Genomic DNA, 24,505 nt, shown 5'->3' on the forward strand with positions numbered 1-24,505 from the left:
GGCAATGATGGAGGTGATGGGCAATGATGGTGGTGGGGGAGGCAATGATGGAGGTGATGAGCAACGATAGTGAGGGGGGGCAATGATGGAGGTGATGGGCAATGATGGTGGGGAGGCAATGATGGAGGTGTTGATGGAGGTGATGAAATGGACAATGGTGGTGGGGGAGGCAATGATGGAGGTGATGGGCAATGGTGGTGGGGGAGGCAATGATGGAGGTGATGGGCAATGGTGGGAGGCTGTGAAGGAGGTGATGAAATGGGCACTGATGGTGGTGGGGGGAGACAATGATGGAGGTGATGATGGAGGTGATGAAAGGGATAATGATGGTGGGGAGGAGGCAATGATGCAGGTGGTGGAATGGGCAGTGATGGAGGTGGTGGGGGAAAATGATAGGGGTGGTGGGGGAGAAGACAATGATGGAGATGGTGATGAGGACAATGATGGGGTGGAGAGGGGCTGCATTATACTTTATGAAGGGGCTACATTATATTCTGTGGGGGGACTGCATTATTCTCAGGGGACTACATTATATTATGGGGGGCTACATCATACTATGTGAGGGGGCTCCAGTATACTCTATGGTGGGACTGCATTATATTCTGTGGTGGGGCTGCATTCTCTCAGTTGACTACATTATATTCTGTGGTGGCTGCATTATACTATATGAGGGAGGCTGCATTATACCCTATGAGGGTGCTACATTATATTCTATAGTGGGGACTGCGTTATACCTGAGGGGGTTTCATTATATTTTGTGGGGTGCTGCATCATATTCTATGAGAGGGGACTGCATTATATTTTATGAGGGGGCTAAATTGTATTCTGTGAGGGGTCTACCCCAACCCTTGCTGCATAATTAAGACGTGAACTACCTTATATTATACCCTGATATTAGCGCTTTTTACAGCACAATTGGTGGTCTTGTATCTATTTCTTTGTAGCTACATAGTGGGCCCCAAGAATGATTTTCTCTGGTGGGCCCAAGGTGCTCCAGTCCGACGCTGAGTAAAGGGGTTATGATGGCATGTTTAAATGAGGAGGGAAAGATACCTGAAGATAGAGAGAGGTTAAATATTTTAGTCAGGTGAGTGGTGACCACTGCAGGAAATGTGAAGGAATGGGGTCACTGTTGCAGGTTGTAGGCCGAGCAGAAGCAAGGAGCTTGGAAAGTTCTTCTGAAACAGGCTCAAAGATGTCTAGTGAGCTTGAGGTGCGGCAGGGAAGGGGATCCAGGCACTGAGGAGATTGGGATGAGATATCCTGATGGATGTTGATTTTTTCTAGGAAATAAGTGGCCAGATCCTCACAACTGAGATTGGTGATGGGGGCCTTACTGTACTTTAGGTTTCAGAAGGGAGTTTAAGGTTTCAAAAAGTTGTTTTGGGTTGTTGGATAGTGAGGTGATGAGGGTGGTGAAGTAGGATTGTTTGGCCAGATAAAGGGCAGAGTTATAGGTTTTGAGCATGAACTTATAGTGGATGAATTCTTCTGCTAAGAGAGATTTTCTCTTCAATATATATGAAATCATACGTGAAATATGAAAGGATTAAAAGTCACACAGCATATAACAACCTGAAAGCCAAACCAGGTAGCTAAAATTAAAGCTAGCTACTTGGTACTAACACTACAGCCAAAGGGCATTCAGAGGGGTCCTAGAAATACCCCCTAGATTGCCTTTTCAGATCATATGAGGCCAAAGAAGTCATGACTGTGTGGAAATTATTAGGTAATAAAACAGTAGGTAAATGATATGCACCAAACAAAGTAGCTGCTATACTAACAACCAGTGGATCATGTGGACCGTTTGCCCCTAAAATATGTGCACCCAAAATTTCTGTATGAAGGAACCAATTGGTTACTTTATCTAGTCTGCATCAACCAACAGTCCACCGGATGAAGTTCCTCTGTTGTCCTTAATAAATACATGTAGCAGGAGGACTATTGTGGATTCTGATGGGGCAGAATAAAACACAAATCAAAAGTTAGAGATCTGCAGCTACTTAGAAACCAAAGGTGAGTGTGCTATATCCATATTGCATGCATGCATTCATGGACTCCTGTACATAAAGAATGGAGCTATCTCACCCAAGGTTCAATCTTAGTCCATGTTGTAAGGTATCAACCATTTATGAAGCCTGTCAGAGCACAGAGATGATTTATTGCTCCATTAAGCATCCATTCTTAAGGGCAGTGTGGGGGATCCTAACAGGACAGGAGACCACCGCCCAACGCATTTCATCCCTCACTGGGGCTCATCAGGGGATCCAGTAGACTAGAAAGGAGGTCTGTACCTTCACCTCCTGTGTATGACCTAATTGTGCAGGCTCCTTTTAAATGAAGGGATACCCCGGTCCCAGACGCCTTGTGCATAATTTCCGCTTATGAGGGTGTAAGCAGAAGTACCAGGCTGGGGGTACCTTCCTTGCACTGGGTTCGGAACAGTTGGACCAGCATTTGCACTTGGCAGCAGGGGGCGTGTCTAGGATAAAAAGAAAAAGCGCACGTGGAAATAGTTAGACTTGGCGGCAACAGACAGCGTGCAGCAGGGGGAGGTGAGTACTCTTTCCTTCTAGCACCTTAGCAGCGCAGGTCAACGCCCATTTATCCCCACTGTCACCCACAGAGACTGTGAGCAGAGACTTGCTGTTCACCCGTTGACCCCCCTCAGAGCAAGGTGCCAAACTCCCCTTGCCCATGACTGTTGCGCGCGTATAGCCTAAGAAGCATTGGGTGTGTGATCGTGAACCGTACCCTGACCTTCCGGTGCATATTTTTCGGGCCACGTTGGGCCCCAACAGCGCTGTAGTCTGTGCCTTACCCCTCCACAGCTACCTTTGGACTAAGGATCCCAAAGAGGACATCAGAGAATAACCACAGCCGCCAGGACCCAGCTTGACGTTATCTTCAAGACTACACCGGATCAACTCCGCACTGACCGTTGTTGGCACCATTGCTTGTTTTGTGGTCTCTAGAGCCTGGAAGCTGTCTGATCAGATAAGTTGCACCTAAGAAATTTTACTGCTATTGTAACCTGCATTGTAACCTGCATTACCCCTAACCTGCATACCCTCTATTTCATATTGCCCACATTACCCCTGTTGAACTGTTTACCTCCCTGCGTGGAGTACATAGTTGTTAAAGTAAATACGTTAACCCTTGCTCTGTCTCCTGTCCGTCACTGCATCCCGCAACCTGCTCACAAGGGCGCATGCTCAAAAGAAATAGTGTCAAGTGCCTGTGTGTTGGGGGGTGTGTCATTTACAACACTTCCTCCCCATGGACCGCAAGGGCTGCATATCCGGCACCATGGAAGCAAGCGCCTGTAACATGTGGCAGGAGGTGAGTAATTTACATCAGTACCTCCCTGTGAAACACATGAGTTGCATATCCGACACCATGGACGCCATACGCATCACTTCTATGCAATGCAACGTGCTCCAATGCTCCCCAGGTATATACACCCACCTGTTGTCTGGAAACGGTGATGTGCATATAACTTTACTTATATATTAAAAGTTAAGTTTTAATCTCAACATCGCTATACCGACAGTATCTGATTACAATTAGAAAGTGAAAGATATTTTTTCAGATAGACAGTTTACTGAAAAAAAGTACACACCATCGTTCAATTCAACATTTTTAGAACTCAGGAGAGTATAAAAATCAGATCTCATTTTGGTGGGAGGTACAAGGATTGGAATATTATATTAAAGCAGGTATAGTTCCAAGACATCTGATAATCACATTGATACCATGACTGAGATATAAAAACTCTGATTTATTGACCAGGTGGGAGAAGGAAGCAACAAGTTGCTTACTCAGACTTATGTAATTACTTTTGGATGAGGAATGTAATAATTTAGTTAAACTCACAGAACTGCTAAAAGAACAGATTGAGGTCACAAATAAATTTCCCAGTAAACCTGAATTTGCATCTAAGGAACTGCATTTGCATAAAACATTGGAAAAATATAAATTCCACCATAAGGACAAAAAACATAAACAATTTATGTGTGACTCACAAGCCTTTAAGGACAATGAGGCATACTTCTTTCCTACGAAAACCACTAAACCAACTGTGACCGACTTTTCCTCAACAGATACTGAAACCTCAAACTTTGAAAATCAAAAGCGAGCACAACGAGGGAAATATAGAGGACGGGGCAGTGTGAGACAAAGGGGCTCTGACAAACATGCTAACTACAGAGGACATTTTTTAGATCACAGCTACCCATTGAGAAATCGTCTGAATCCACAAAACAACCCCAACCCACCAGATCCACACAGGTCATAAATTTATCGTCAAGACAATTTACTGAATTGGAGATGGGTGTACTAAGCAAAGGACTATCCTTTGTCCCAACCACTGATTTGGATCTTTTAAATCCTATTGAGCATCTTTGGAAAGAGCTGAAACATGCCATCAGGAAAAGGCAACCTTCAAACACAAGACAACTGGAGCAGTTTGCTCTTGAGGAGTGGGCCAAAATACCTGTTGAGAAGTGCAGGAGTCTCATTAACAGTTACAGGAATCGTTTGATTGCAGTGATTCCCTCAAAAGGTTGTGCAGCAAATTATTAAGTTAAGGGAAATATCATTTCTGTCCAGGCCTATTTCATGAGGTTTTTTTTATTCTGCAGAAACATCATTGAAAAGCAAAGTATGTCTTTCATTTGCTCATTTTCATAGATTTGTAATTTATTATTACTTTTGTCAGCCTCAAGCTATTTCTGTGACCATTGTGGGTTTTTCTATCATTAAATGAGGGATACCAAAAATTTTGACCACGTGTGTAAATATACATATTATATCTATATATTCTGTATGAATATATACACACATGATATAATGAAAAAAAACTGTAGTCTTTATTCATCCATGTATGTAAATATATATAGTGTATACACATGTAATATTTATGAGCTAGATAAATTAATTTATGTATTTGACTAAGCATCACCCAAAAAATAATTTTCTTTTCTATTTCTTTTTTTTTTTATTAGGATTCAGCTATTTGTCAATCTGCTATACATTATGGGGCAATAGGAAATGAAGGAGGGCGAGTTTTAGTAGAAAAAGTTCCCGGTCAATCAAGTTACAAAGAATCTGAAAAAAATGGAGTGAAAAGTAGCAAATATGGCTCTTGGGCAGAATCATTTGTATTCCACAAAAAAAATACTCAAGTGACAACTTTACACGAGAAAAAGATAGACGGATCCTGTTCATTAACTGCAATGAGTATTAGAGAGCCTTCTGGAGAGTAAGCATTGGTTATCATATTTTCTCCATTTAGTCTATTTTTATCATTTAAGTATCAAATGTTTGAAGGTAATATATGAAGATTGGAGATGAGTATGTCTCAGAGAAATCATTTTTTTGCAATTTGATATAGGAGGATCAAAAAAAGCAAGGTGCCATTTCATACACTGCTGAAGATTGCAGCAGACAGAGATCAAGCTCATGACATCAGGCTATGTGTGCTTGCAGTGTTTTTCACACATTGAACATTTAATATTCTTCTGTCCTGATATGCTACTGAAGAAAAATCCAGAAACCAATGCTTGTGTGTGAAAGAAAGTGTGCTTCCTGGCTTGTAAGACGGATAAGCCATTTATTTTTTTAAACCTTCCTGAACATCTGTCGTACATGTAACTGCATAAGTCATGAACAGGCTTAGCCAACTCCATACCTGGCAGATAATGGCTGTGACACACAGCCACGCTCTGCCTCTAATAAGCGTGTGGGTGGAGCAAAATTCCACTCTCAACTGTGAACCTATTGAAGGGAAGTCAGTGTCACCCGCAGGGGCTGGGTTCTTCTTCGTGCAGAAGAAGAACGGAGAACTATGTCCATGCATAGACTATAGGGGTCTTAACACCATCACCTTTAAGAATAAGTACCCACTGTCCCTGATATCTGAGCTCTTTGATAGGCTTTGGAGAGTAAGGGTATTTACTAAACTAGATCTGCGGGGTGCTTTCAACCTGCTTCTCATCCGTGAGGGAGACGAATGGAAGGCGGCTTTTAACAACAGGGATGGGCAACATGAATACCTGGTGATGCCCTTCGGGCTCTCTAATGCCACAGCCGTTTTCCAAGACTTTGTGAATGATATCTTCCTGGATATGCTCTCCACCTTGGTTGTAGTCTATCTGGATGATATTCTCATCTACTCTCCAGATATAGGCTCCCACCGGAGAGATGTTTGCAAAGTCTTCAAACTACTACGGGCAAACTCCCTCTATGCCAAGTTGGAGAATTGTGTGTTTGAGCAGGAGTCTTTGCCTTTTATGGACTATATCATATCAGCTTAAGGATTGGCTATGGATCCCGCAGAGCTACAGGCTGTGATGGACTGGCAGGAACCTCATTCTCTCAAAGCGGTGCAGCGCTTTATGGGGTTCATCAACTATTATCACCAGTTCATTCCCCACTTCTCAACTTTGGTAGCTTTCTTGGTTGCCCTCACCAAGAAGGGAGCTAATCCCAAATTGTGGTCGGAGGAGGTCTCCAAGGCCTTCCTCTCTATCAAGTAACACTTCACTGGCGCTCCCATTTTACATTGCCCCGATGTTGATAAACTATTTATCATGGAGGTGGATGCCTCATCCGTCGGTGCTGGAGCAGTCTTCTTACAGAAGGATGCTCAATGTCGGAAGCATCCTTGCTTCTTTTTCTCCAAGACCTTCACACCGGCAGAGAGGAATTATTCCATTGGGGATAGGGAGTTGCTAGCCATGAAGTTGGCCTTTTCAGAGTGGAGACACCTCCCGGAGGAGGCTCGCTTTCCCTTCCAAGTTTTCACCGACCACAAACATTTGGTGTATTTGCAAATCGCCCAGCAGCTAAACTCTCGCCAGGCCAGATGGTTCCTGCTTTTCTCCCGGTTCCACTTTACCCTCCATTTTCTCTCTAGGGAGAGGAACACTTGTGCCGATGCTCTCTCTCGCTCCTTAGTGTTCTCAGAGGAGGAAGAGGAGGAGCCTCGGCTTATTGTCCCTTCAGAGAGCCTGAGAACTGTGGCTCCGGTTTTGCTAGAGTCTGTGCCCCCAGGCAAGACTTTCGTTCCATCTAATTTGCGACCGGAGGTTCTCTCTTGGGCTCACTTGTCCAGAGTGGGTGGACATTTTGGGACCAAGAGGACATCTGAGCTTCTGGCGAGGATGTACTGGTGGCCGCATATGGCCCGTGATGTCGGGGACTATATTCGGGCATGTGTCTCCTGCGCCAAGAATCGGTCTCTTTGGCAATGGCCTGCTAGGCTACTTTACCCCCTGCCGGTGGCAGATAGGCCCTGGGAGATGGTCAGGATCGACTTCGTGCTGGGCTTACTCAAGTCTCGTAGCTGCACCATTATCTGTGTAGTCACCGACCATTTTTCTAAAATGGTGCACTTGGTTCTGCTTCCACCGTTACCTTCTGCACGGGCCTTAGTGGCGTTGTTCATTAAACATGTTTTCCGTCTACATGGCATGCCTGACAAAATTGTCAGTGACCAGGGTCCCCAGTTTGCATCTCGATTCTGGAGAGAGTTCTGTTGTTTACTCAGCATTGAGCTGAATCTCTCTTCTGTGTACCATCCCGAGATAAATGGGTTGGTAGAGAGGGCCAACTAGACTCTGGTCACATACCTGTGACATTTTGTCTCCGCCAGGCAGCATGACTGGGCATCTTTGCTATCATGGGCGGAATTTGCTTTGAACAACACCGTAGCAGACTCCACCGGGCAGACCCCATTCCTCCTTAATTACGGCCAGCATCCACGTGTCCCTGTGCCCATGCCCGTGTCATCCACCGATTCTAGGGTGGCAGACTGGGTGGTGGAGGCATGCGACATTTGGGACCGCACACAGGATGCCATCCGGGCCTCCAAGGAGAGAATGAGGGTTTCTGCTGATGCACACTGACGCCCCGCTCCGACCTTTGTTCCTGGTTCCTGGTGACTTAGTGTGGCTCTCCGCCCATAACATCAGGCTGTGAGTTGAGTCCACTAAGTTTGCACCTCGCTACATAGGCTTTTTCAAGGTTCTGGAACAGGTTAACCCTGTGGTCTACCGTTTGGCTCTTCCTCCACGCCTAGGTATCACAGACACTTTTCATGTATCCCTCTTAAAGCCCGTCCATATGTCCCGGTTTTCCGAGTCATTGGCCGGGACATCGGGTTAGTCCACAGATGAGTATGAGGTGAGCTCTATATTGGGGTGCAAGGTAGTACATGGCAAAAAAATTTATCTGGTAGACTGGAAGGGTCACGGCCCAGAGGACAGAACCTGGGATCCTGTGGAGCACATTCGGGCTCAGCTGCTCATTGCAGCTTTTGAACGTAACAAGGCCCAAGGAGGAGGGAGGTAATGTTAGGTATCAAGTTCTCGCCACTGCACAGGGGGAATCTCAAACCATTTCCGCTGCGGTCTCCTATTTTCTGGCTCAAGCTGATACTGTGCGAATAGTTACTGCTGCCTTTCCTGGCTCTGCCTTTGTAGCCAGCACTGATCAGCAGTGGTCGGGGGTCACATGCTCAGGTCCTGTTTCGGCTCCTATTGGACCATCAGGAAGGTCCTGGAGCGCTACTGCTATAAAAGGTTTGCATGGGCGCTCGGCCATGCGCTAGTGTAAACTGATTTACTTGTGTGTGCGTAGATGAATGCCTGTTGATGGCTGAAAGCTCTGAATCATTCCCATCCCTAGTGTTGTTGCCTGCTCGCGAATGGTGGAAGCTACTTAGCGCCATACACATCCAGCACACAATTCAGAGTCTCTCAGCAGTCACTGCCAGTGCGACGCCATGTGCTTAGTGCGCTTTCTGGGCCCTGGTTAGGGTGGTTAGTGGCATCCGCCAGAGCTGCGTTGTACGCACTCTTATGCAATAAATTATTATGATTAGTTCTACCCCTGTCACCACAGTAACGGTGTCAAGCGTAAGAGGTCTACAGGAACTCTTTCCCCGTGTCTTGGGATAGAGTTCTGTGACGCTTTACTTGCGCTCCCTGTGCGGTGTCGCGGCCCTGTGACGCAACAGGGCTCACTTCCTTCATACCGGGTGAAGCTAACCCATGTGCATTTACATTATACCACCATCTATTCTGCCATTACCGAGCAGCAGGTGTCCTTTCTGCACGGTGGACCCCGGACTGCAAACGCACTTCATATCCTCTCTAAATATTATTTGGTGTGGTCCGCCAGTCCTAACACTGACATGTAAACACAAAAACTCAAAAACTAAAATTGCCTATGTCGGGAAGGGTTTAAAAATAAATACGAAAAATCTTCACATTACAAAAATATAAATGCAACTGTACACCTAACAAAGAGTGGGCCTAGTAAAAGTGTAAAAAAAAAATTCACACAGGTAACTGCAATATTAGACACGTACACGACATGTGAATATGTGTTGGTTACAAATAATACCATCCATTTTCCACTAGACAGAAAGGTTAAGGAAAGTAGGATATTTGGAAGGATATGTTTGTGACTTAAGGCTGCCGTCACACTAGCAGTATTTGGTCAGTATTTTACATCAGTATTTGTAAGCCAAAACCAGGAGTGGAAGAATTAGAGGAAAAGTATAATAGAAACATATGCACCACTTCTGCATTTATCACGCACTCCTGGTTTTGGCTTACAAATACTGATGTAAAATACTGACCAAATGCTGCAGCCAAAGGACGGCCTCACACTAGCGAGTTTTACGGACGTATGAGAGGTGCAGAAAATACGGATTGCATACGGTACAATGATTCTCTATGGCCCAGCTCCTATCTGCTGTATTTTTCTGATCCGTTTTATACGGTCTTCTACGGCCGTAAAAAGTCGCAGCATGCTGCGTTTGTCACCGTATTGCGCAAAAAATACGCCAATGAAAGTCTATGGGGACGAGAAAAATATGGATTACACACGGACCAACAGTGTGACTATAGAACAGCGGTGTTCTATAGAAAAGCCGGCAATTCAGTGCGGTGTACAGTAAAATCACACTGACAGGTTAGAATAGAATAGCTAATATAAATGTCTACACATAGCATAGGGGTATATATATATATGTCAGTGAGACACATATATGTATATATACAGTTAGGTCCATATATATTTGGACAGAGAAAACATTATTCTAATTTTGGTTATATACATTACCACAATGAATTTTAAACAAAACAATTCAGATGCAGTTGAAGTTCAGACTTTCAGCTTTCATTTGAGGGTATCCACATTAAAATTGGATGACGAGTTTAGGAGTTTCAGCTCCTTAACACGTGTCACCCTGTTTTTAAAGAGACCAAAAGTAATTGGACAGATTCAATAATTTTAAATAAAATATTCATTTCTAGTACTTGGTTGAAAACCCTTTGTTGGCAATGGCTGCCTGAAGTCTTGAACTCATGGACATCACCAGACGCTGTGTTTCCTTCTTTTTGATGCTCTGCCAGGCCTTCACTGTGGTGGTTTTCAGTTGCTGTTTGTTTGTGGGCCTTTCTGTCTGTAGATTAGTCGTTAACAAGTGAAATGCATGTTCAATTAGGTTGAGATCAGGTGACTGACTTGGCCATTCAAGAATATTCCACTTCTTTGCTTTAATAAACTCCTGGGTTGCTTTGGCTTTATGTTTTGGGTCATTGTCCATCTGGAGTATGAAACAACGACCAATCAGTTTGGCTTCATTTGGCTGGATGTGAGCACACAGTATGGCTCTGAAGACCTCAGAATTCATTCGGCTGCTTCTGTCCTGTGTCACATCATCAATAAACACTAGTGACCCAGTGCCACTGGCAGTCATGGATGCCCAAGCCATCACACTGCCTTTGCCGTGTTTTACAGATGATGTGGTATGCTTTGGATCATGAGCTGTACCACGCCTTCACCATACTTTTCTCTTTCCATCATTCTGGTAGAGGTTGATCTTGGTTTCATCTGTCCAAAGAATGTTCTTCCAGAACTGTGCTGGCTTTTTTAGATGTTTTTTTAGCAAAGTCCAGTCTAGCCTTTTTATTCTTGATGCTTATGAGTGGCTTACACCGTGCAGTGAACCCTCTGTATTTACTTTCATGCAGTCTTCTCTTTATGGTAGATTTGGATATTGATACGCCGACCTCCTGGAGAGTGTTCTTCACTTGGTTGGCTGTTGTGAAGGGGCTTCTCTTCACCATGGAGATTATTCTGCGATCATCCACCACTGTTGTCTTCCGTGGGCGCCCAGGTCTTTTTGCATTGATGAGTTCACCAGTGCTTTCTTTCTTTCTCAGGATGTACCAAACTGTAGATTTTGCCACTCCTAATATTGTAGCAATTTCTCAGATGGGTTTTTCTGTTTTCGCAGCTTAAGGATGGCTTGTTTCACCTGCATGGAGAGCTCCTTTGACTGCATGTTTACTTCACAGCAAAACCTTCCAAATGCAAGTACCACACCTCAAATCAACTCCAGGCCTTTTATCTGCTTAATTGAGAATGACATAACGAAGGGATTGCCCACACCTGTCCATGAAATAGCCTTGGAGTCAATTGTCCAATTACTTTTTGTCCCTTTAAAAACAGGGTAACACATGTTAAGGAGCTGAAACTCCTAAACCCTTCATCCAATTTTAATGTGGATACCCTCAAATGAAAGCTGAAAGTATGAACTTCAACTGCATCTGAATTCTTTTGTTTAAAATTCATTGTGGTAATGTCTATAACCAAAATTAGAAAAATGTTGTCTCTGTCCAAATATATATGGACCTAACTGTATATATATTAATATTTCATACAGCGCTAGATAGCTTAAAAGCCGGTAATTCAATTGCCGGCTTTTCCTATCTCCTTCTCAAACCCGACATGATATGATACATAGTTTACATACAGTAAACCATCTCATATCCCTTTTTTTTTGCATATTCTACACTACTAATGTTAGTAGTGTGTATGTGCAATATTTGGGCGCTCTAGCTATTAAATTAAAGGTTTAAATCGCTGAAAAAATTGGCGTGGACTCCCACGCAATTTTCTCCGCCAGAGTGGTAAAGCCAGTGACTGAGGGCAGATATTAATAGCCTGGAGAGGGTCCATGGTTATTGGCCCCCCCTGGCTAAAAACATCTGCCCCCAGCCACCCCAGAAAAGGCACATCTGGAAGATGCACCTATTCTGGCACTTGGCCACTCTCTTCCCATTCCCATGTAGCGGTGGGATATGGGGTAATGAAGGGTTAATGTCACCTTGCTATTGTAAGGTGACATTAAGCCAGATTAATAATGGAGAGGTGTCAATTATGACACATATCCATTATTAATCCAATAGTATGAAGTGGTTAAAAAAACACATACATTATTACAAAGTATTTTAATGAAATAAATACACAGGTTGTTGTAATATTTTATTATACTGGTAATCACCTGAAGACCCTCGTTCTGTAAAAAAGGAAAAATAAAAAATCAACAATATCCCATACCTTCCGTCGTTCTGTCACGTCCCACGATGTAAATCCATCTGAAGGGGTTAAATAATTTTACAAGCAGAAGCCTGTTAATGCAGCCGCCCCTGCCTGTAAAACCCTGGGGAATGAATGGAATGTAGGTGAATGACCTGTATTTACCTCAAGTTGGGTGATGCGCCCTCTGCTGGATATCCACATATGAACTCGAGCCTGGGAAAATATTCTGAAAAGTTCCCAGGCTCGGGTTCATATGAGGACATCCAGCAGAGGGCGCATCACCGCAACTCGAGGTAACTACAGGTCATTCACCTACATTCCATTCATTCCCCGGGGTTTTACAGGCAGGGGTGGCTGCATTAGCACGCTTCTGCTTGTAAAATTAGTTAACCCCTTCAGATGGATTTAAATCGTGGGACGTGACAGAATGACGGAAGGTATGGGATATTGTTGATTTTTTATTTTTCCTTTTTTACAGAACGAGGGTCTTCAGGTGGATTACCAGTATAATAAAATATTACAACAACCTGTGTATTTATTTCATTAAAATACTTTGTAATAATGTATGTGTTTTTTTAACCATTTCATACTATTGGATTAATAATGGATAGGTGTCATAATTGATACAATAGCAATTACAATAGCAAGGTGACATTAACCCTTCATTACCCCATATCCCACCCCTACACGGGAATGGGAAGAGAGTGGCCAAGTGCCAGAATAGGTGCATCTTCCAGATGTGCCTTTTCTGAGGTGGCTGGGGGCAGATGTTTTTAGCCAGGGGGGCCAATAACCATGGACCCTCTCCATATCTGCCCTCAGTCACTGGCTTTACCATTCTGGCGGAGAAAATTGCGCGGGAGCCCATGCCAATTTTTTCCGTGATTTAACCCTTTAATTTAATAGCTAGAGCGCCCAAATTTTGCACATACATACTACTAACATTAGTAGTGTGGAATATGCAAAAAAAAGGGATATGAGATGGTTTACTGTATGTAAACCATGTCTCATATCATGTCGGGTTTGAGAAGGAGATAGAAAAAGCCAGCAATTGAATTACCGGCTTTTAATCTATCTAGCGCTGTATGATATATTAATATATATATATATGTGTCTCACTGACATATTTATATATATATATATATATATATATATAGACAGTATATATGTTTGTATGATTATTTGAGCCCATGGATCCGTTGTATGTCCGTATGTCGGTTTTGCAAGCCTGCGAGAAAATCTCGCAGTACGGATGCCATACGGATTACATACGGAGGATGCCATGCGCAAAATACGCTGACACACCCTGCCTACGGATGACATACAGATCACTATTTTGTGGACCTTTCTGCATATTACGGCCGTAAATAACGGTCCGTATTTTTATACGCTGAGTGTGAGGCCAGCCTTAGAGCTCAAAATGTGCTCAATACAAGTCTTAGGAGACTTTGGGTAATTAGAGGCTTTAGAATATTGAGATTCACAATTCACTGTGAAAAGAATTTTGTGGAAATATCGATAAAGCTTGCAAGAAGGAATTCCAAAAAACTCGCTGATCTCTAATGAAGATATATGGTTTAACGAAAATGTAAATAAATATTTAAAAATAAAGATTAATTTACTTTTTTTTAGAGTAAGATGTCCACCTGAATGTCTCAAAGAAAATGCTCCAGTTTATGGATCTGGAACCTACGCAGCAGTAAGTAAAAAAAAAATGCATTAAAAATGCAGTTGTATTTTTAGCAAAAAATAAATAAAACAAGAGAAACAAAGAAAAAAAAGAACGGAAAAGTTGTATTATTAAAAATACACCTTTGTCCGTAGGTTTCCTCCATGTGCAGAGCAGCTCTTCATGATGGAGTAATAGACAACAAAGGAGGAAAAATATTTATTGAAAAGGGGAAAGGCCTACCCAGTTATGAAGAAAGCACAAGGAATGGAGTGAAGTCCAATAAATACGGCTCTTCTAAAGAATCATTTAGAGTCTATAAGCCAAAGAGTAAACTTTCTGGATGGGAAACTGTGAAGAAACCAGAGCTTACTGATCACACATCAACATTTGAAGCTTTGGAACCCTCCAAACAAACAGACCCTTTCCATCCTAAAGGAACAGAAGTAAATACTGAATCAGGTGGAAAGAAAACTAAGAAACCGATAGGTAAAATTTTTTCATAAAGTATATTAAAATGCATACTGATAGTCAAAACAAAATACTTCTGTGACAGTAGAAAGTGAAAAAATACACTTATTCCTAAATTAAAGCAAAAAGATAGTGGCTACAGAGATTATATAAGCATCTATAGGACACCAGCCACTCAAATTCATTGCTGCTCCCAGTATACTCACACAATGACATATTTTAATATATTCTTTAATTTTACATTATGAAATTATTTGCTTTCTCATGACATGCAGGATATAATACTGCAGCACTTGTTTAACATTTTAGCAACTTGTAATATAATGAACAGCCTGAGATCACTGTGATTACATTAACCCCTTCATGACCTTAGGATTTTCCATTTTTCCTTGTTCGTTTTTTGCTCCCCTTCTTCCCAGAGCCATAACATTTTTATTTTTCCATCAATATGGCCATGTGTGGGTTTATTTTTTGTGACACAAATTGTACTTTTGAACGACATCATTGGTTTTACTATGTTGTGTACTAGAAAATGGGAAAAAAATTCCAAGCGCGGTAAAATTGCAAAAAAAGTGCAATCCCACACTGGTTTTTTGCTTAGCTCTTTTACGAGGTTCACTAAATGCTAAAACTGACCTGCCATTTTGATTCTACAGGTCAGTACGAGTTCATAGACACCAAACATGGCTAGGTTCTCTTTTATCTATGTGGTGAAAAAAAATTCCACACTTTGTTAAAAAAAAAAAAAATTTAAAAAATTGCTTCCTTTTTCTGATACCCTTAGCGGTTTCATTTTCGTGATCTGGGGTCGGTTGAGGGCTTATTGTTTGCGTGCTGAGCTGTTGTTTTTAATGATAGCATTTTGGTGCAGATATGCTCTTTTGATTGCCCATTATTGCATTTTAATGCAATGTCGCGGCAACCAAAAAACGTAATTCTGGCATTTCAAATTTTTTTCTCGCTAGGCCGTTTAGCGATAAGGTTAATCCTTTTGTTATTGAAAGATCGGGCGATTCTGAATGCGGCGATACCAAATATGTGTAGGTTTGATTTTTTTTTAATTGATTTATTTTGGGGCGAAAGGGGGGTGATTTAAACTTTTATTTTTTATTTTTTTTCTCATTTTTTTTACTTTTTTTTACGTTTGCCATGCTTCAATAGCCTTCATAGAAGGCTAGAAACTGGCACAACGCGATCGGCTCTGCTACATAGCAATAATCAGATCGCTGCTATGCAGCAGAAATGCAGGTGTGTTATGAGCGCTGACCACAGGGTGGCGCTCACAGCAGGCCGGCATCAGTAAAGATAGAGGTCTCAAGGACCTCTATGGTTACTATGCAGAAGCATCGCTGACCCCCGATCATGTGACAGGGGTCAGCGACAGGGGTCATTTCCGGCCGCCCGGCCAGAAGCGCCGGTTAAATGCCGCTGTCAGCATTTAACAGCGGCATTTAACTAGTTAATAGCGACGGGCGAATCGCGATTTCACCCGCCACTATTGCGGGCACATGTCAGCTGTTCAAAACAGCTGACATTTCCCGGCTTTGATGCAGGCTCAGCGCCGGAGCCCTGCATCAAAGCGCGGTCTCTGACCTCGGACGTACTATCCTGTCCAAAGTCAGAAAGAGGTGAAAATATATTTTGATCCATTTCATCATCTAGCAAGATATTGAATAGACTGAATGATTAAAGCATCTTGTTAATTAAAGCATCCATTTATGTTAGTGAGGACCTATAATACTATACATACACCAATAGAAACATGCTAGCCACCATTTCATCTATAGTTTGAAAAAATAAATTCGTAAGATTTTTTTTCTTTTTTCCTAATAGTTAATGGTCAGTGCTCAACATCTGCCAAACAGTTGGCTGAACCACTTGCAGAGTAAGTTTAACAAGCAGCTAAGGGTCTTTGCCTTTTGAGATTTTTTCTTGTACCTCTTCTTTTGTCTGCATTCTTCTTACATGTGTATGCACCCATTTTCTAGAGTACTGTGCCCATCTGGCTGCCATAAACATCCAAACAATGTGTGGGGTACAGGTTTCTACAACTATGTAAGTTGCCTCTAAAACTGAAAAATATAATCCTCTGTGAACTTGTGTTTGCCATGTTAAAGTTCTATGGTATTAAAAGCAATAGTAAAAAATACTCATTTATTTATCTTTCTTTTCGCTTTAGGAATCTTCAATATGTCAAGCAGCAATACATTGGGGAATATTGAGTCCAGAAGATAGTAAAGTCATAATAGTGGAAAGAATCCCAGGTCAAAAGAGTTATGAACAATCAACCAGGAATGGAATTACATCAAAATCATTTGGCGCTTCTCCTTGGTCCTTTAAAGTTAGATTGTCAATTGAAGAACCAGAGGAGCCAGATCGGGAACCATTTAGATTACCAGCAGGTGATTCATGTCTACTATTTTTCCATAGCATGCAAGAGTTTTATATCAAGAACAATGTGCTTATGTTACAAATTGCTTAGAAACCACAAAAGGTTTAAAACTAAATCGGTCCATATGAAAAAACAAATACACAAGTTCATTTAAGATAAAAATTTTGCAGCAGTATTTATACTATATAGTTACTAGACAAAATAGTTCTCATTCTCCACTGCAGGTTGGCAAAAGCAGTATGGGTTTATATAATTATTATGTCTTGCAACTGAGTTTCTTTTCAATTTTTAGACAACTTCTCCAAAGTGATGATTTACAGAACACTAAGAGTTGATATCACTTTTTATAGATACTGTTAGAATTTATGCACATTTCTTACCAAATTCTGTAGTTTAGTTTTCCTTTCCAAACTCAGATTCAGCTGTGTGTCAGCATGCTCTTTTATATACCAACTTATTCAAAAGTTATTTTCATTCTATTACCCGATATGTAATTTCCATTTTAGGAAAATCATCTTGTTCATTAACTGCACTACAAGTTAAAGATCGTTCTGCAGAGTAAGCATTGTTTTCTGTTTTCATTCCATTTTCCTACATTAGCTGTATCGTTTCATTAAATCAATTGGCAAAGTCTTCTCAAAAAATAATTACTTATCCAAAAGAAAATTTTAATTTTCTGGGTTTCATTTGCTTAGAATGGACTGTCCATCTGATTGTATGAAAGACAAATCTCCAGTTTATGGATCTGGAACCTACGCATCAGTAAGTTGAAATGTTAAATAAGAGCGTAAGTACATTGAAAATGTAGCTGTGACTGTGGCAAAAAAAACTAGAGAAATAAAGAAATAAAAATGTAAGAAAAGTTGTATTATTAGATATCTACCTTTGTCTGTAGGTTTCCTCCATGTGCAGAGCAGCTCTTCATGATGGAGTAATAAACCACAAAGGAGGAAAAATATTTATTGAAAAGGTTAAAGGGCTACCTAGGTATGAAGAAAGCACAAGGAATGGAGTGAAGTCCAATAAATACGGCTCTTCTAAAGAATCATTTAGAGTCTATAAGCCAAAGAGTAAACCTTCTGGATGGGAAACTGTAAAGAAACCAGAACTTACTGATCACACATCAACATTTGAAGCTTTGGAACCCTCCATACAAACAGACCCTTTCCATCCTAAGGGAACAGAAGTAAATACTGAATCAGGTGGAAAGAAAACTAAGAAACCGATAGGTAAAATTTTTTCATCAAGTTTATTAAAATGCATACTGGTAGTCAAAACAAAATAGTTCTGTGATAGTAGGAAGTGAAAAAATGCACTTATTCCTAAATTAAAGCAAAAAGGCAGTGGCTACAGAGATTGTAGAAACATTTATAGCAGAGGTGTCAAACTGAATTCCTCGAGGGGCGCAAACAGGTCATGTTTTCAGGATTTCCTTGTATTGCACAGGTGATCATTTAATCACCTGCACAGAATGATTCCAGCACCTTGTGCAATACAAGGAAATCCTGAAAACATGACCTGTTTGCGGCCCTCGAGGAATGCAGTTTGACATCTCTGATTTATAGGACACCAGCCACTCAAATTCATTGCTGCTCCCAGTATACTCACACAATGACATATTTTAATATATTCTTTAATTTTACAGTATGCAATTATTTACTTTCTCATGAAATGCAGGATATAATACTGCAGCACACGTGTAACATTTTAGTAACATGTAATATAATGAACAACCTGAGATCTGTTATGAATAGGTAATTCAGAACCACAATGGACCTTGAAGTTCAGAGCACACAAGTGACCTGACAAAAACCAGAAAACATAGGACGAGCTCTGAGACGTGGAAACTCTGCTGACCGCAATCCCTAAACCTATCAAACCACACTAGAGGTAGCCGTGGATTGCGCCTAACGCTCCCTATGCAACTCGGCACAGCCTGAGAAACTAGCTAGTCCTGAAGATAGAAAAATAAGCCTACCTTGCCTCAGAAAAATTCCCCAAAGGAAAAGGCAGCCCCCCACATATAATGACTGTGAGTTAAGATGAAAATTCAAACTCAGAGATGAAATAGATTTAGCAAAGTGAGGCCCGACTTACTGAATAGACCGAGGATAGGAAAGATAGCTTTGCGGTCAACACAAAAACCTACAAACAACCACGCAGAGGGGCAAAAAGACCCTCCGTACCGACTAACGGTACGGAGGTGCTCCCTCTGCGTCTCAGAGCTTCCAGCAAGCAAGCAGAACCAAAAAAGCAAGCTGGACAGAAAATATAGCAACAAAAGTAACACAGGCAGAACTTAGCTTATGCTGAGCAGACAGGCCACAGGAACGATCCAGGAGGAAGCAAGACCAATACTAGAACATTGACGGGAGGCCAGGATCAAAGCAGTAGGTGGAGTTAAATAGAGCAGCACCTAACAACTTAACCTCATCACCTGAGGAAGGAAACTCAGAAGCCGCAGTACCACTCGTGACCACAGGAGGGAGCTTGATCACAGAATTCACAACAGTACCCCCCCCTTGAGGAGGGGTCACCGAACCCTCACCAGAGCCCCCAGGCCGACCAGGATGAGCCATATGAAAGGCACGAACAAGATCGGCAGCATGGACATCAGAGGCAAAGACCCAGGAATTATCTTCCTGACCATAACCCTTCCACTTAACCAGATACTGGAGTTTCCGTCTCGAAACACGAGAATCCAAAATCTTCTCCACTATATACTCCAACTCCCCCTCCACCAAAACCGGGGCAGGAGGATCAACAGATGGAACCACAGGCGCCACGTATCTCCGCAACAATGACCTATGGAATACGTTATGGATGGCAAAAGAATCTGGAAGGGTCAAACGAAAAGACACAGGATTAAGAACCTCAGAAATCCTATACGGGCCAATGAAACGAGGCTTAAACTTAGGAGAGGAAACCTTCATAGGAATATAACGAGATGACAACCAAACCAAATCCCCAACACGAAGTCGGGGACCCACACAGCGTCTGCGATTAGCGAAACGTTGAGCCTTCTCCTGGGACAAGGTCAAATTGTCCACTACATGAGTCCAAATCCGCTGCAACCTGTCCACCACAGTATCCACACCAGGACAGTCCGAAGACTCAACCTGCCCTGAAGAGAAACGAGGATTGAACCCAGAATTGCAGAAAAATGGTGAAACCAAGGTAGCCGAGCTGGCCCGATTATTAAGAGCGAACTCAGGAAACGGCAAAAAGGACACCCAATCATCCTGATCAGCAGAAACAAAACATCTCAGATATGTTTCCAAGGTCTTATTGGTTCGTTCAGTCTGGCCATTTGTCTGAGGATGGAAAGCCGAGGAAAAAGACAAATCAATGCCCATCCTAGCACAAAAGGCTCGCCAAAACCTCGAAACAAACTGGGAACCTCTGTCAGAAACGATGTTCTCTGGAATGCCATGCAAACGAACCACATGCTGGAAGAACAATGGCACCAAATCAGAGGAGGAAGGTAATTTAGACAAGGGTACCAAATGGATCATCTTAGAGAAGCGATCACAAACTACCCAAATGACCGACATTTTTTGAGAGACGGGGAGATCCGAAATAAAATCCATAGAGATATGTGTCCAAGGCCTCTTCGGGATCGGCAAGGGCAAAAGCAACCCACTGGCACGAGAGCAGCAGGGCTTAGCTCGAGCACAAATCCCACAGGACTGCACAAAAGAACGCACATCCCGCGACAGAGACGGCCACCAAAAGGATCTAGCCACCAAATCTCTGGTACCAAAGATTCCAGGATGACCAGCCAACACCGAACAATGAACCTCAGAGATAACTTTATTCGTCCACCTATCAGGGACAAACAGTTTCTCTGCTGGGCAACGATCAGGTTTATTAGCCTGAAATTTTTGCAGCACCCGCCGCAAATCAGGGGAGATGGCAGACACAATTACTCCCTCTTTGAGAATACCCGCCAGCTCAGGCAAACCCGGAGAGTCGGGCACAGAACTCCGAGACAGGGCATCCGCCTTCACATTTTTAGAGCCCGGAAGGTACGAAACCACAAAGTCAAAATGGGAGAAAAACAGCGACCAACGAGCCTGTCTAGGATTCAACCGTTTGGCAGACTCGAGATAAGTCAAGTTCTTGTGATCAGTCAAGACCACCACGCGATGCTTAGCTCCTTCAAGCCAATGACGCCACTCCTCGAATGCCCACTTCATGGCCAGCAACTCTCGATTGCCAACATCATAATTACGCTCAGCAGGCGAAAACTTCCTGGAAAAGAAGGCGCATGGCTTCATCACCGAGCAATCAGCACCTCTTTGCGACACAACAGCCCCCGCTCCAATTTCAGAAGCATCAACCTCAACCTGGAACGGAAGCAAAACATCTGGTTGACACAACACAGGGGCAGAAGAAAAACAACTCTTTAACTCTTGAAAAGCTTCCACAGCAGCAGAAGACCAATTGACCACATCAGCACCCTTCTTGGTCAAATCGGTCAATGGTTTAGCAATACTAGAAAAATTACAGATGAAGCGACGATAAAAATTAGCAAAGCCAAGGAACTTTTGCAGACTCTTCAGAGATGTCGGCTGAGTCCAATCATAAATGGCCTGGACCTTAACAGGATCCATCTCGATGGTAGAAGGGGAAAAAATGAACCCCAAAAATGAAACCTTCTGAACACCAAAGAGACACTTTGATCCCTTCACAAACAAAGAATTAGCACGCAGGACCTGGAACACCATTCTGACCTGCCTCACATGAGACTCCCAATCATCCGAGAAGACCAAAATATCATCTAAGTATACAATCAGGAATTTATCCAGGTACTCTCGGAAGATGTCATGCATAAAGGACTGAAATACTGATGGAGCATTGGCAAGTCCGAATGGCATAACTAGGTACTCAAAATGGCCCTCGGGTGTATTAAATGCAGTTTTCCATTCATCGCCCCGTTTAATACGCACAAGATTATATGCACCACGAAGATCTATCTTGGTGAACCAACTAGCCCCCTTAATCCGAGCAAACAAATCAGATAGCAGCGGCAAGGGGTACTGAAATTTGACCGTGATTTTATTTAGAAGGCGGTAATCAATACAAGGTCTCAGCGAACCATCCTTCTTGGCCACAAAAAAGAACCCTGCTCCCAATGGCGATGACGACGGCCGAATATGACCCTTCTCCAAGGATTCTTTTACGTAACTCCGCATAGCAGCGTGCTCAGGTACAGATAAATTAAACAGTCGACCCTTAGGAAACTTACTACCAGGAATCAACTCGATAGCACAATCACAATCCCTATGCGGAGGTAGGGCATTGGACTTGGGCTCATCGAATACATCCCGGTAATCAGACAAGAACTCTGGGACCTCAGAAGGGGTGGATGATGAGATAGACATAAATGGAACATCACCATGTACCCCCTGACAACCCCAGCTGGACACAGACATTGATTTCCAATCTAATACTGGGTTATGGACTTGTAGTCATGGCAACCCCAACACGACCACATCATGCAGATTTTGCAACACCAGAAAGCGAATATCCTCCTGGTGCGCAGGAGCCATGCACATGGTCAGCTGGGTCCAATACTGAGGCTTATTCTTGGCCAAAGGCGTAGCATCAATTCCTCTCAATGGAATAAGACACTGCAAGGGCTCCAAGACAAACCCACAGCGCCTAGCAAACTCTAAGTCCATCAAATTCAGGGCAGCGCCTGAATCCACAAATGCCATGACAGAATAGGAAGACAAAGAGCAGATCAAAGTAACGGACAAAAGAAATTTCGACTGTACCGTACCAATGGTGGCAGACTTAGCGAACCGCTTAGTGTGCTTAGGACAATCGGAGATAGCATGAGTGGAATCACCACAGTAGAAACACAGCCCATTCTGACGTCTGTGTTCCTGCCTTTCAGCTCTGGTCAAAGTCCTATCGCACTGCATAGGCTCAGGTTTATGCTCAGATAATACCGCCAAATGGTGCACAGATTAACGCTCACGCAAGCGTCGACCGATCTGAATGGCCAAAGACATAGACTCATTCAGACCAGCAGGCATAGGAAATCCCACCATGACATCCTTAAGGGCTTCAGAGAGACCCTTTCTGAAGATTGCTGCCAAAGCACATTCATTCCATTGAGTGAGCGCAGACCACTTTCTAAACTTCTGACAATAAATCTCTATCTCATCCTGACCCTGACACAGAGCCAGCAAATTTTTCTCTGCCTGATCCACAGAATTAGGTTCATCGTACAGTAATCCGAGCGCCAGAAAAAACGCATCAATATTACATAATGCAGGATCTCCTGGCGCAAGGGAAAATGCCCAGTCTTGAGGGTCGCCACGTAATAAAGAAATAATAATCTTAACTTGTTGAACTGGGTCACCAGAGGAGCGAGGTTTCAACGCCAGAAACAGTTTGCAATTATTTTTGAAACTCAGAAATTTAGCTCTATCTCCAGAAAACAAATCAGGAATAGGAATTCTTGGTTCTAACATAGAATTCTGAGCCACAAAGTCTTGAATATTTTGTACTCTTGCAGTGAGAAGATCCACACATGAAGACAGACCTTTAATGTCCATCACCACACCTGTGTCCTGAACCACCCAAATGTCTAGGGGAAAAAAAAGGCAAAACACAGTGCAAAGAAAAAAAATGGTCTCAGAACTTCTTTTTTCCCTCTATTGAGAAGCATAGTACTTTGGGCCTCCAGTACTGTTATGAATAGGTAATTCAGAACCACAATGGACCTTGAAGTTCAGAGCAGACAAGTGACCTGACAAAAACCACAAAACATAGGACGAGCTCTGAGACGTGGAAACTCTGCTGACCGCAATCCCTAAACCTATCAAACCACACTAGAGGTAGCCGTGGATTGCGCCTAACGCTCCCTATGCAACTCGGCACAGCCTGAGAAACTAGCTAGTCCTGAAGATAGAAAAATAAGCCTACCTTGCCTCAGAGAAATTCCCCAAAGGAAAAGGCAGCCCCCCACATATAATGACTGTGAGTTAAGATGAAAATACAAACTCAGAGATGAAATAGATTTAGCAAAGTGAGGTCCGACTTACTGAATAGACCGAGGATAGGAAAGATAGCTTTGCGGTCAACACAAAAACCTACAAACAACCACGCAGAGGGGCAAAAAGACCCTCCGCACCGACTAACGGTACGGAGGTGCTCCCTCTGCGTCTCAGAGCTTCCAGCAAGCAAGCAGAACCAAGAAAGCAAGCTGGACAGAAAATATAGCAACAAAAGTAACACAAGCAGAACTTAGCTTATGCTGAGCAGACAGGCCACAGGAACGATCCAGGAGGAAGCAAGACCAATACTAGAACATTGACGGGAGGCCAGGATCAAAGCACTAGGTGGAGTTAAATAGAGCAGCACCTAACGACTTAACCTCATCACCTGAGGAAGGAAACTCAGAAGCCGCAGTACCACTCGTGACCACAGGAGGGAGCTTGATCACAGAATTCACAACAGAGATCACTGTGATTAGATTATAATACGTTTTGATCCATTTCATCATCTAGCAAGATATTGAATAGACTGAATGATTAAAGCATCTAGTTAATTAA

At 42.7% G+C, this 24,505-nt stretch overlaps 1 protein-coding gene across 1 annotated transcript in view; it reads left to right on the plus strand.

The window, feature by feature from the left end:
* The window catches only part of LOC138648212 (uncharacterized), a 100,594-nt gene that overhangs the window by 61,488 nt on the left and 14,601 nt on the right, over nt 1–24,505 (plus strand). Inside the window, exons 15-23 of the mRNA XM_069737735.1 lie at nt 5,007–5,263; nt 14,035–14,101; nt 14,227–14,560; nt 16,376–16,427; nt 16,531–16,597; nt 16,722–16,944; nt 17,441–17,492; nt 17,630–17,696; nt 17,830–18,163. Of these exons, the coding sequence (XP_069593836.1) occupies nt 5,007–5,263; nt 14,035–14,101; nt 14,227–14,560; nt 16,376–16,427; nt 16,531–16,597; nt 16,722–16,944; nt 17,441–17,492; nt 17,630–17,696; nt 17,830–18,163 (1,453 nt within the window). The remainder of the gene's footprint in view (nt 1–5,006; nt 5,264–14,034; nt 14,102–14,226; nt 14,561–16,375; nt 16,428–16,530; nt 16,598–16,721; nt 16,945–17,440; nt 17,493–17,629; nt 17,697–17,829; nt 18,164–24,505) is intronic.

The sequence above is a fragment of the Ranitomeya imitator genome, chromosome 8 (genome assembly GCF_032444005.1).
Source record: "Ranitomeya imitator isolate aRanImi1 chromosome 8, aRanImi1.pri, whole genome shotgun sequence".
NCBI lineage: Eukaryota > Metazoa > Chordata > Amphibia > Anura > Dendrobatidae > Ranitomeya > Ranitomeya imitator.